Source organism: Scyliorhinus canicula, chromosome 4, assembly GCF_902713615.1.
Source record: "Scyliorhinus canicula chromosome 4, sScyCan1.1, whole genome shotgun sequence".
Taxonomy (NCBI): Eukaryota; Metazoa; Chordata; class Chondrichthyes; order Carcharhiniformes; family Scyliorhinidae; genus Scyliorhinus; species Scyliorhinus canicula.
In genome coordinates, this window is record NC_052149.1 from 74,874,742 (window position 1) to 74,888,397 (window position 13,656).

The 13,656-nt window shown below is 48.1% G+C and overlaps 1 protein-coding gene across 3 annotated transcripts in view; it reads right to left on the minus strand.

Annotated features, from left to right (window-relative positions):
- The window catches only part of raver2 (ribonucleoprotein, PTB-binding 2), a 120,226-nt gene that overhangs the window by 9,311 nt on the left and 97,259 nt on the right, over positions 1-13,656 (minus strand). For all 3 annotated transcript variants that reach the window (XM_038794478.1, XM_038794479.1, XM_038794477.1), the window contains 2 exons: positions 9,284-9,400; positions 7,917-8,009 (listed from right to left, as the gene is read on the minus strand). In XM_038794478.1, coding sequence (XP_038650406.1) covers positions 7,917-8,009; positions 9,284-9,400 — 210 coding nt within the window. The remainder of the gene's footprint in view (positions 1-7,916; positions 8,010-9,283; positions 9,401-13,656) is intronic.

The window sequence follows — 13,656 nt, forward strand, 5'->3', positions numbered from 1 at the left end:
CGGCAGGCACAAAATTAAACAAAAATTGCGGCAACATGTTCATTTTAATAGCCTGTACCTGACCTGCCAGCGACAGAGGGAGACCATCCCTCCTTGTCAGACCCGTTTTCACCTTCCCCACCAGACTAGTGATGATATACCTAAGGAGGCCCCCCCTCCCCCAATCCCGTGCCACCTGCACCCCCAGATATCTAAAGTGAGTCCTCGGCCTACAGAATGGACCCACAATCTGTCGGATCCTTATCCTTCTCGAGTAACAGGGAGATCACTGCCTGCCCCAAAGTCTGTGGCAACACCCCCTTCCCTATCGCCTCCTCAAACATCCTCACCATCAGCGGCGCCAATTTATCTTTAAATTTCTTCTAATACTCCACCAAAAACCCACCTGGCCCTGCTACATTCCCCGACTGCACCCTCCCAATCACATCTTATATTTCCTGCTTTACTATCACCCCCTCCAATATGGCCCTGCCCCCTTCCCCAACCTTGGGTATTCCAAACCATCCAGGAATTCCTGCATCTTCCGATCCTCCCCAGGTGGCTCCGACCTATACAATCTCACGTAAAACTCCTCAAATACCCTATTAATCTGATCTGGAGCCACCACCAATTTGCCTGCCCTATCCCACACCTGAACAATTTCACTTGCTACTGCCTCACTCCGAAGTTGACCTGCCAACGTGCATCCCGCCTTCTCTCCATACTTGTAGACTGCTCCCCTCGCCCACCTCAATTGGTGCACCGCCTTCCTTGTGGACAGCCGGTCAAAACTCGCTTGCAACCCCTTCCTCTTTTCCAACAGTGCCGGGTCCACATCCTCTACATACCTCCTGTCCACTTCCAACGTCTCATCTATTACCCTTTGCTGTTCCACCCTCTCCTCCTTATCCACCTTTGCCTTAAACAATATCACCTCCCGCCTCACCACTGCCGTCAAAGCTTCCCGTGTCACCGCCTATGAGACTTCGCCCGTACAATTAAACCGCACATATTCCTCAATTACTTTTCCAATCTGATCATAAAACTCTCGGTCCCCCAACAGCCCCACATTAAATTTCCATCATCGTCTGCACTATTTTCTTCCCCAACACCATATCAACCCAATGTGGCGCATGGTTCGATATCGCAATTGCCGAATATTTCGACCTCTTGACCCCGACCGACTTCCCCACCACAAAAAAAAATCTATCGGCAAATAGGCCTTAAGAACTGGAGAGAAGAATACTCCCGCACCTCCGGGTGCAAGAACCTCCAAGGGTCCACTCCTCCCATTTTCACCATTAGCCTAGCCAACGCATTCGCTCCCCCGACTGGGTAAGCGGTTGCAGTCGTGACCTGTGCAATTTTGGCTCCTGCACCATATTCCAGTCTTCACCCACTATCAATTCACGTGAATCCAAATTGGGGATGGCCCCACACACCTTTACAAACCCTGCATCATCCCAGTTGGGACCATATAAGTTTACCAATGCCCCTGTCACTATTACGTACCTGCCTCCCTGATCTGCCACAACTTTCTCCATTTGGAACCTCACTCTTTTATTCACCAGAACCGCATTACCCCGTGCCCTACTGTCAAAACCCGAATGAAACGCCTGGTTAACCCAGCCCTTTCTAAACCTCCCCTTATCCTTCACCCTCAAATGAGTCTTCCTTCAGCATCGCCACATCTGCTTTCAAACTTTTCAAATGCACAAGCACCCTCGACCTCTCACTGGGCCTCCCAAACCCCTCACGTTCCAGTAACTACCCTAATAGGAGGGCTCTGCCCCCCCAACCCTCCCTGCTTATCCACCATCACAATTTCAGGCCCTACCCATTGAGCCTGACCCGTTCCTATCCTTTGTTGACAGCAAACCCCATACCCCTCTCCCAAAGTCCCCCTCTACTACACTCCCTCTCGGAAACACCATCTCAGTGTCGATCCTCTCCCTTTTCTCACCTCCTTGACCCATTGAAACCTAATCACCAGGCTCCAATGTCTGCAGCCCCTCCCCCCCTACAATACCTCCATTCACTAGCCGACTTAAGTTAGCTAGTGGCAGATTCCCTGCTCAGGCCTTTCCTTTCCCGCCCAGTCCCAGGGAAAAAAAGTCAAATATGTACTTTTCATAAAAAACCGTCGCTACAAAGAACAGCAACAAAAATCTTTAACCTCTATAACAGCACAGAACAGGCCCTTAGGCCCTCGATGTTGTGCTGAGCATTGTCCGAAACCAAGATCAAGCTATCCCACTACCCGTCATTCTAGTGTGCGCCATGTGCCTATCCAATAACCGCTTGAAAGTGCCTAAAGTGTCCGACTCCACTATCACAGCATATCCCTCCTATATCTCCTACCCTGAACCTTATAGTTATGCCCCCTTGTAACAGCTACATCCACCCGAGGAAATAGTCTCTGAACGTCCACTCTATATATCCCCCTCATCATCTTATAAACCTCTATTAAGTCGCCCCTCATTCTCCTCCGCTCCAAAGAGAAAAGCCCTAGCTCCCTCAACCTTTCCTCATAAGACCTACCCTGCAAACCAGGCAGCATCCTGGTTAATCTCCTTTGCACCCTTTCCAATGCTTCCACATCCTTCCTATAATGAGGTGACCAGAACTGCACACAATACTCCAAATGTGGTCTCACCAGGGTCATGTATAGTTGCAGCATAACCCCATGGCTCTTAAACTCAAGCCCCCTATTAATAAACGCTAACACACTAGAAGCCTTCTTCACGGCTCTATCCACTTGTATGGCAACCTTCAGATATCTGTGGACATGAACCCCAGGATCTCTCTGTTCCTCCACATTCCTCAGAACCCTGCTGTTGACCCTGTAATCCACATTCAAATTTTTTCTACCAAAATGAATCACTTGGCACTTATCAGGATTAAACTCCATCTGCCATTTTTCGGCCCAGCTCTGCATCCTATCAATGTCTCTTTGGAGCCTACAACAGCCCTCCACCTCATCCACTACTCCACCAACCTTGGTGTCATCAGCAAAGTTACTGACCCACCCTTGAGCCCCCTCCTCCAAGTCATTGATACAAATCACAAATAGCAGAGGACCCTGCACTGATCCCTGTGGTACACCGCTGGTGACTGGTCTCCAGTCTGAAAATTTTCCGTCCACCACCCTCTGTCTATGTGATAGCCAGTTACTTATCCAATTGGCCAAATTTCCCTCTATCCCACACCTCCTTACTTTCTTCATGAGCCTAGCCGATCATGGGGAACCTTATCAAGCGCCTTACTAAAATCCATGTATACAACATCAACTGCTCAACCTTCATCTACACACTTAGTTACCTCCGCAAAGAATTCAATCAAATTTGTCAGGCAAGACTTGCCCTTCACGAATCCATGTTGACTATCCCGGATTAAGCTGCATCTTTCCAAACGGTCACAAATCCTACCCTTCAGGACCTTTTCCATTAACTTACCGACCACCGAAGAAAGACTAACTGGCCTATAATTACCAGGGTCATTCCTATTCCCTTTCTTGAACAGAGGAACAACATTCGCCACTCTCCAGTCCTCTGGCACTATCCCCGTGGACAGCGAGGACCCAAAGATCAAAGCCAAAGGCCCTGCAATCGCATCCCTTGCCTCCCAAAGAATCCTTGGATATATCCCATCTGGCCCAAGGGACTTGTCGACCCTCAGGTTTTTCAAAATTGCTAATACATCCTTTCTCAGAACATCTACCTCCTCCAGCCTACCTGCCTGTATCACACACTCATCCTCAAAAACATGGCCCCTCTCCTTGGTGAGCGCTGAAGAAAAGTATTCATTCAACGCCTGTCCTATTTCTTCCGACTCCATGCACAAGTTCCCACTACTGTCCTTGACCGGCCCTACCCTCACCCTGGTCATTCTTTTATTTCTCTCATAAGAGTAAAAGGTCTTGGGGGTTTCCTTGATCCGACCCGCCAAGGACTTCTCATGCCCCCTCTTAGCTCTCCTAAGCCCTTTTTTTTTTTAAAGCTCATTCCTTGCTACCTTGTAACCCTCAAGCGACACAACTGAACCTTGTTTTCTCATCCTGACATACGCTTCCTTTTTCCTCTTGACAAGGCATTCAACCTCTTTTGTGAACCATGGTTCCCTCACATAGCCATTTCCTCCCTGCCTGACAGGACATACCCATCAAGGACATGCAGTATTTGTTCCTTGAACAAGCTCCACTTTTCATTTGTGCCTTTCCCTGACAGTTTCTGTTCCCATTTTATGCTCCCTAATTCTTGCCAATCACATCATAATTACCCCTCCCCCAATTATAAAGTTTGCCCTGCCGTATGGCCCTGTTCCTCTCCATTGCAATAGTGAAAGACACCGAATTGTGGTCACTATCTCCAAAGTGCTCTCCCACAAACAAATCTAACACTTGGCCCGGTTCTTTACCCAGTACCAAATCCCTCTTGTCGGCCTATCCACATATTGTGTCAGGAAACCCTCCTGCACACACACTACAAAAACTGCCCCATCCGAACTGTTCGACCTACATAGGTTCCAATCAATATTTGGAAAGTTAAAAGTCACCCATGACAACTACCCAGAGACCTCCACACCTATCCATAATCTGTTTTGCAATTTCCTCCTCCACATCTCTATTACTATTTGGGGGCCTATAGAAAACTCCTAACAATGTGACCACTCCTTTCCTATTTCTAACTTCGGCCCATATTACCTCAGTAGGCAGATCCTCTTCAAACTGCCTTTCTGCAGCCGTTAAGCTATCCTTGATTAACAATGCTACTCCTCCACCTCTTTTACCACCTTCCCTACTCTTACGGAAACATCTATACCCCGGAACATCCAACAACCATTCCTGTCCCTGTTCTAACCATGTCTCCGTAATGGCCACAACATCGTAGTCCCAAGTACCAATCTACGCTCCAAGTTCACCTACCTTATTCCGGATGCTCCTTGCATTGAGGTAGACACACTTCAACCCACCTTTCTGTCTGCTGGTAGACTCCTGCGACCTTGATACCCTCAGTACCTCACTACTCTCAACACTGGCTTCTGGACTACATGAAGTTAGAACATTATTCAAAGCTATAAAGAACAAAAATCTTTTAACCTCTATAACAGTATGAAGTAGGAACATTAATCAAAGTTACATATATACATTCTCCCACTCTTTACTTCTGTCCCAAGCCTTCATAATGCCTCCGCCGCCTCAAAATAAAAGTCTCTGGAGTTGTAGGTCACCCTTAGCTTTGCTGGGTACACAACTCAAAACTGCACCGCACTCCACTGCCGTCCAATGGCACCTTCACTCGGCCAAACGCCGCTCTGCCAGTTCCACAGTCACGTCCTGATAGATACGAACCTTGGCACCAGCCCATTACACCTCCCGCTCCTTCTTTGCCCAGTTCAATACTTTCTTCTTCATGTGATATCAGTGAAAACAGATAATCACTGCCCTTGGCAGCTTGTTTAATTTAGGCTTAGGCCTCAGCGACCGATGAGCTCAGTCCAATTCATAACAAGAGGGTTCTTCTCCCTCCCCCACCAGTTCTGTCAATACCTTGGCAAAGTACTCTGTTGGCCTCAGTCCCTCTGCCCCCTTGGGCAGGCCCACAAACCTTAATTTTGTCGTATTGAGCAATTCTCCATATCCTCCAGCTTTGCTCGCAGCCCATTATTGGCCTCAGCCATCCTTTGCAGCTCATCTCCCATCGAGGTGAACTGATCGCTGTGCCACGACATAACCTCCACTACTCCCTTCAGCTTCTCACACAGTTCCTTCACCTCAGTCAACGCCTTTGCAACAGCTACCTCAACTACTTTCTGTGGTAGTGAATTCCATAGATTCACCAATCTCAGGGTGAAGTAATTTCTCTTCACCTCAGTCCTAAACGGTTCACCCCTTATTCTCAAACTATGGCGCCTAGTTCTGGATTCCCCCACCATTGGGAACATTCTTTCTGAATCTACCCTGTCTAATCCTGTTAGAATTGTCTAAGTTTCTAGGAGATCCCCTCTCACTCTTTTAAACTCCAATGAATATAATCCTAAATTACTTAGTCTCTCCTCATATGACATTCCTGCCATTCCAGGAATCAGCCTAGTAAACCTCCGCTGCACAGCCTTGATATTAAGAACATCCTTCCTCAGATAAGGACACCAAAATTAGCACTGCTGTCTCACAGTGCCGAGAAGCCAGGTTCGATCCCGGGTCACTGTCCATGTGGAGTTTGCACATTCTCCCAGTGTCTGTAGGTCTCACCCCTACAACCCAAAGATGTATAGGATAGGTGAATTGGCCACGCTAAATTGCCCCTTAATTGGGGAAGAAAGAATTGGGTACTCTAAATCTATTTCTAAAAGTTTCTGTACAAAGTTTTACTAAATTAAACACATTTTTAATTATGCAAGTGCCAAAATACCAATTAAATGCATTACTTGGTGCTGTATTACATCATATACACACCAGAATGAAGGCTTGATCTACCACGCTAAAATCAATTGGAACTATATGATTGCAAGGTACTGTACAACAGCAGTCTGACACAGGGAAGGAGCTTGTGAAACGATGCTATCTGTTGGCTAATCTCCCATACAGCCTAGCATCAAACTCAGGCAATTCAGCCAAAATTGGGTCGATAAACCAGGAACCTGGAAAGCAAACTGGAATTATAAAAATAAAACAATACCTCTATGTTCAGAATCGATTTTAAAAGAAAAGAACCTTGTGCAGCGAAATGAGTCAATTGTGTATTCAAATTTGCTTCTAGTTTCAGTTTCTCCTAAAGCACCAATTAATTGTTTTCCAATTTCTTCATACTTACCCTTCCTCATACTTCTAGTACTTCCCCTTCACGTCTGCCACACTGACAGTTAGATGGCTCAGAAAGCCCAAATCACACAATTAGAAAAGAAAGTACGGTATGTTCTATTCAAGGCACCTTGCTAGACAATTTTCCTGATCAACAAGGGTCACCATGACCACAACAGGATTCTTTGAAATCTTATGAGCTCTCAGTTTGAAGCACAATACACCTTGTGACAGGGACTTATTCTATTCTTTTGTAAACACCGTTTGCTCCAGGGCTTTTTGGGTCAAAGTTTATATCCATTTTTGCTAATATCACTTTACATGATGGTCGTAAATTTGCTTTATAACAATTCTGTGAAGTTAACGTGAGGTGTTTTATTACAATAAATAACATTTGTTGTTGGCCTCTAGTTTTTCTCATCGCTATAAGTAGAAAGACTCATGTCTCTTCTAACAAACCTTTCAATCTTTCTTAGGTCACCCTTCAGCCTTCTCTTATCAAGAGAAAAGAGACAGTCTGTTCATCCTTTCTTGAAAGCATAATCTCTTCTATCTGGTATGATTCGTGTCAATCTATTGTTCACTGTTTTCAGAGCCTCCATTTCCTTTTTATAAAATGGCAAGCAGAACTATGCAAGTGTAATCTAACAAAGGTTAATATAAATTTAGCCTAATCCTGTACTTTTCAATTCTACTCCTCCAAATAAACCCTAGAGCTCCTTTTAATGGTAATTCCTCTCTTGAATTTTTATCTCAATCAGTATTGCCTCCTTTTGTACTGTAATTTTTATGAAATCCAGCAGAACTGCTCAAGCCGTCAATGTAATATTCAACGCACAATATTGGAACCCTTGAACAGCGTCTTACATTCCCAGCAGAGGGTGTCGTCCATTGATAGACATGGTAGATATGTGCAGGGTCATGATATTGCAGGCAGTTTGCACTACTCAAGCGCTCCCTCACTGCTGAAATCAATCAATTCCAGCTTATTCCAATCCATTTGTACACAGCAAGCACAATCAATTTGTCACAAGAGATACTGCAAATAATACATTATGTAACCAGTGTAAATGCAACAACAGCAAGAATGTGCATATTCAGACTCTTACAAGTTAAATAAAATGGATTTGAAATTTACCTTGAAATTAGTCATGGGGTTTCCCACTGGGGCTGGACCTAGGATTCCAGCTCCTGGAGCAAGTGACTGCTGGGCTGTAGCACAAGGAGGTCCCTACCAAGAGAGGAAAAAATTAATCGAAGCAAGTGTATTTCCCCTCCCTATGTTCCCTTCTCCTCGCCTGAGGAGAGTGAATCTAAGGTGCAGTAACAGGAGTTCCAGTTACCTTGTGATACCCTACTTAAGCAGTTATATTTCAATTGACAAGAAGCAAAGCTGGAAACTTAAGTGAAATCTTAATGAAGTGGTAAGCACAGCAAACTCGGTCTCAATTTTCCTCAGGGTACGTTCCTGTTCAGTGATCCTGGTCATAGGTGTCAGATGAGAACAAGGTCAGGATTGCATGTGATACTTCACAGCTGAGAATGAAGAAATTGACCAAAAACTTGCAAATTGTGCAAAAACAAAGAACCACATTGGTATTTGAGAGCTGGAATTCAATATATTGATTAGCTCTCTAGGTCAGCTGGAAAAAATCCCACTACGTTGGCAGGAGTAGCAAGTGGTAGTTTACATCCCTTGTGAAGGGCTGTCACCATGAGTCTTTTGGAAAATGCTTTGACATTGTAAGCAACATTACTATATCATTTGTATACAAGACTAAAAATCATACATAGCAAATGAAAAAAATGCCCAAATACTTCTTCACAGGGGGTGGCACGGTGGTTAGCACTGCACCTCAAAGCCAGAGCCCAGGTTCAATTCCTGCCTTGGGTGGCTGCCTGTGTGGAATTTGCACTTTCTCCCAGTGCCTGTGTGGGTCTTGATGCTTCGGTTTCCTCCCACAATCCAAAGATGTGCAAGTTAGGTGATTAGTCATGTGAATTTGCCCCTTAAATGTCAAGGTATGTGCAGGTTAGGTGGGGTCATGGGGATAGGGCAGGGGAGTGGGCGTGGGTTCGTTCAGAGGGTCGGTGCAGCCTCGATGGGGCGAATGGCCTCATTCCACACTGTAGGGGTTCTATGAAACTTTAGTCTTTGAATTAAAGTCTAAAACCAGGCAAAGTTGAGTATTGATTTAGGGCCACCTTTTCTCCCTTTACCCGCTTCCCAGCAAAGGATGTTGTCCAGTGGCTCCAACAGGTTATTTGCAGTTTGGCAATACTATATATTTGTATGTTCAATATTGATTTTCATTCATTATAATTCAGCTAACTTTGTAGAATTTTGGCTGCCTTTAGCATACTGCTCCGAACGTTCTTCTTCCCATCCCCTATTCCAGCTTGATATTGTCTGAATTTGTCCAAGAGTCAGAGAATTAACTTAATTACCAATTTCTCATCTAAATTCAAGCCAACATTTAACTTTGCATTATGTATTAACCCTACCTTGTTAGTTTGGCCGCTTTGCATGCTTCCAGGGAAGTAGGTTTGATTTGCAGCATAATAAGAAGGAACCACCTGCACAGCCATACTGTAGTCCACATTAGTATTTACAGATGTGTTCTGGAAGGAAAAATAAAACCACTCAACTATTTTGAGTTTTCAGGAATGGAAAAGACTATATGGGCCAACGATGCTGTACTTTTGAAACATCTCAATCTGCCCCACCGTTACACTATATTTCTCAATTGTTCCTGTCACTAAGCAACACATTCATGTACACTTTAAAATTGATATGCATTGGACTTTTCCCCTTCCCATACGTTTCACATTTAAATTCCTCCCTCCCCCGTCCAATATTCCATTCCTAGTAGCTTTCCTTATGACTGTAATAGTTCAAAATAATGAAAAAGGGCATTTCTCCTTCAATGCTGCTCATGTAACAATGCAACAGTCCAGTTATAAGTGATTAAATTGATGGATGGGTGCCCTGAGCCGACCTCCAGCTTCACCAATATGGATGCAGCTACAAGTGCAGGGTGTCAAACATAGTCAGCAGTGAATAGTGCTTTCTATTGACACTATTCTGTAACACTGCTTCTCTCCAACTTTTAAACTTTATGGCACAGAGCACATCCCCCTCCCCAACACTTTGTATTATTACTATCCCGCTGCCGCAGTTTCAAAGACTAGCACTCAGCAGAAGTGACCCGAGTGACAAAGGGAGAGCAGGAAGGAATGCAAAACATGAAGGAGGGGCATCGAGAAATAATGGCTGTAACATCTGAGCTCCAGGGCATGTATTTGAGGGGAATATGTGCTGGAAAGGAACTGGATGCAAATACTGTGGCTGAGACTGAACTAGTGGCTCTTCCAAATCCAATATAATCTTTTTGCTCTTGCATTCTGACCACCTGGCTCAGGCCAGGCAAGATGTGGGTAGTGCAGCATGTCCCTGGGGCCATGCAGCAATGGCTCCAGAGTCACTAGTAAGAAGGCTGTAAAGCACACAGGTTTAATGTTGCAGCCACGTTTAATGTTGCGCGACAGGGCGCGCGAGGGGGAGAGCGAGAGCGAGAGGGCGCGCGAGGGGGAGAGCGAGAGCGAGAGGGCGCGCGAGGGGGAGAGCGAGAGGGCGCGCGAGGGGGAGAGCGAGAGCGAGAGGGCGCGCGAGGGGGAGAGCGAGAGGGCGCGCGAGGGGTAGAGCGAGAGCGACAGGGCGCGCGAGGGGGAGAGCGAGAGCGACAGGGCGCGCGAGGGGGAGAGCGAGAGCGACAGGGCGCGCGAGGGGGAGAGCGAGAGCGCGCGCAAGGGGGAGAGCGAGAGCGACAGGGCGCGCAAGGGGGAGAGAGAGAGCGACAGGGCGCGCAAGGGGGAGAGAGAGAGAGCAACAGGGCGCGCAAGGGGGAGAGAGCGCGCGACAGGGCGCGCAAGGGGGAGAGAGAGCGACAGGGCGCGCAAGGGGGAGAGAGAGAGCGACAGCGCGCGAGGGGGAGAGAGTGAGTGCAACAGCGCGAGAGGTGGAGAGAGCGAGAGCGACAGCACGCGAGGTGGAGAGAGAGCAACAGCGCGCGAGGGGGAGAGAGAGAGCGACAGCTCCACCAGCCTAGACAAGTTCAACTTATACATCTTGCCCCAGTCACGCGCCACTTGTATCCCTAAATACCCAAAACTTTCCCCAACCAGCCGAAACGGTAGCTCCCTCAGCCTATTCTTCTGACCCCTCGCCTGCACCACAAACATCTCGCTTTTTGCCATGTTCAACTTGTAGCACGAAAACCGGACAAATTCCCCTAGGATTTCCATAATCCCGTCCATCCCTGCCACTGAATCCGACACATACAAAAGCAGGTCATCCACGTAGAGCGAGACCTTGTGTTCTATCCTCCCCCTAACCATTCCCTTCCATCCCCTTGCCGCTCTCAGAGCAATTGCCAGCGGTTCTATGGCCAATGCAAACAGCAGTGGCGAGAGGGGGCATCCCCGTGTTGTCCCGTGGTGTAGTCTAAAATACTCAGATGTCGTCCCGTTCGTCCTTACACTAGCCTCCGGGGCCTGATATAGCAGTTTAACCCAGTCCACAAAGCCTTCTCCAAACCTAAACCGTCTCAGCATCTCCCATGAATAGTCCCACTCTGGCAGCACGGTGGCTCAGTAGGTTAGCACTGCAGTCTCACGGCGCTGAGGTCCCAGGTTCGATCCCGGCTCTGGGTCACTGTCCGTGTGGAGTTTGCACATTCTCCCCGTGTTTGCGTGGGTTTCGCCCCCACAACCCAAAGATGTGCAAGGTAGGTGGATTGAACACGCTAAATTGCCCCTTAATTGGAAAAAATTAATTGGGTACTCTAAATTTATAAAAAAAAAAAAAAAAAAAAAAATGAATAGTCCCACTCCACCCGGTCAAAAGCCTTTCCGGCATCCATTACCAACACTACCTCCACCTCTCTGCCCTCCGGGGGCATCATAATCACATTGAGTAGCATTCTCAGATTGGCTACCAGCTGCCTGCCCTTAACAAACCCCGTTTGGTCCTCCACAATCACGTCCGGTACGCAGTCTTCGATTCTGGACGCCAGGATCTTGGCCAGCAGTTTAGCGTTCACATTAATCAGGGGGATTGGCCTATAGGACCCACAAGCTTCCGGATCTTTATCCCGTTTTAATATCAGCGAGATGGTGGCTTGCAACATCGTCGGGGGTAGCACCCCATTGTCCCTCGCCTCGTTAAACACCCTAACCAGCACCGGCCTCACTATACCCGAGAACATTTTGTGGAACTCCACTGGATACCCATCTGGCCCTGGGGCTTTACCTGACTGCATGGCCTTCAGACCCCCATTACTTCTTCAGCTCTAATCAGGGCCCCCAGCCCCTCTACCATCCCCCTGCCCACCTTTGGGAAGGTCAGCTCATCTAAGAAGCGCCTCATTCCCATCGGCCCCGTGGGGGGTTCCGAGGTATACAGCCTGCTGTAAAAGTCCCTGAATACCCTGTTCAATCCTGCTGGGTCTCCAACCCGGTTCCCTGCCCCCTCCACTACCGTCCCTATTTCCCTGGCCGCTTCCCTCTTCCTAAGTTGCTGTGCAAGCATTCTGCTGCCTCTCTCCCCATACTCGTACACCGCGCCCCTGGCCTTTTGGAGCTGCTCTATGGCCTTCCCGGTGGATAGCGCCCCCAGCTCCACCTGCAGTCTCTGTCGTTCCCCAAGTAGCTCGGCCCTCGGGGACTCTGCATATTCCCTATCCGTCCGTATCATCTCCTGCACCAGTCTGTCCATCTCCGCCCTATCTGTTCTGTCCCTATGGGCTCGGACTGAGATCAGTTCCCTTCTCACCACAGCCGTCAGCGCCTCCCAGAGCACCGTTGCTGAGACTTCCCCGTATCGTTGACCTGCAGGTAGTCCTGCATGCATTTCCCCACTCTCACACACCCTCTCATCTGCCAACAATCCCACCTCTAACCTCCATTGTGGGTGCTGGTAACTTTCTTTGCAGACCTGCAGGTCAACCCAATGTGGAGCATGGTCCAAAATAGTGATCGCAGAGTATTCTGCATCCCTCACCCCCTCCACAAAGGCCCTACTCATAATAAAGAAGTCAATACGAGAATAAACCGTGCGAACATGTGATTAGAACGAGAGCTCCTTCCCCGTCGGCCGGCTGATTCTCCAGGGGTCGACCCCCCCCCCACCATTTGTTCCATGAACCCTCTCAGTTCCCTTGCCATTTCTGGGACCCTGCCCGTTCTGGAGCACGACCGGTCCAGGTCAGGATCGAGGACTGTATTAAAGTCCCCACCCATAATCAACTTGTGCGAATCCAAGTCGGGGATTTTCCCCAGCAGTTTGGAGCGTAAACATTCACTAGGGCCACTCTCACCCCCTCAAGCGTGCCCCGGACCATGAGAAATCTACCACCCCCATCCGCAACTGTGCTGTCCGCCACAAATTTAACCCGTTTGTTAATCATGATCGCAGCCCCTCTGGTCTTAGCGTCAAGCCCCGAATGGAAGACCTGGCTAACCCAGCCCTTCCGTAATCTAATCTGGTCTGCCACTTTCAAATGGGTCTCCTGCAGCAACATTACATCCGCCTTCAGAGCCCCTAAGTGCGCGAACACACGTGCCCTCTTGACCGGCCCATTTAATCCTCCAACATTCCAGGTGATCAGCCTGGTTGGAGGGCACCCTGCCACCCCCCACAATGCCTATCAGCCATCCCCCTTCTTGGGCCCACTCCCTGCCCATGTGCCGCGCCTCCCCGGTCCGCCTCTTGGGGGCTCCCACCCCCGACCTCTTACCTGGTTCAGTTCCCTCCCTCTAACCTAACCCCTGCCATATACTGGCTGTATACACACCCCCCACCTCGCTCCCGTTGACTA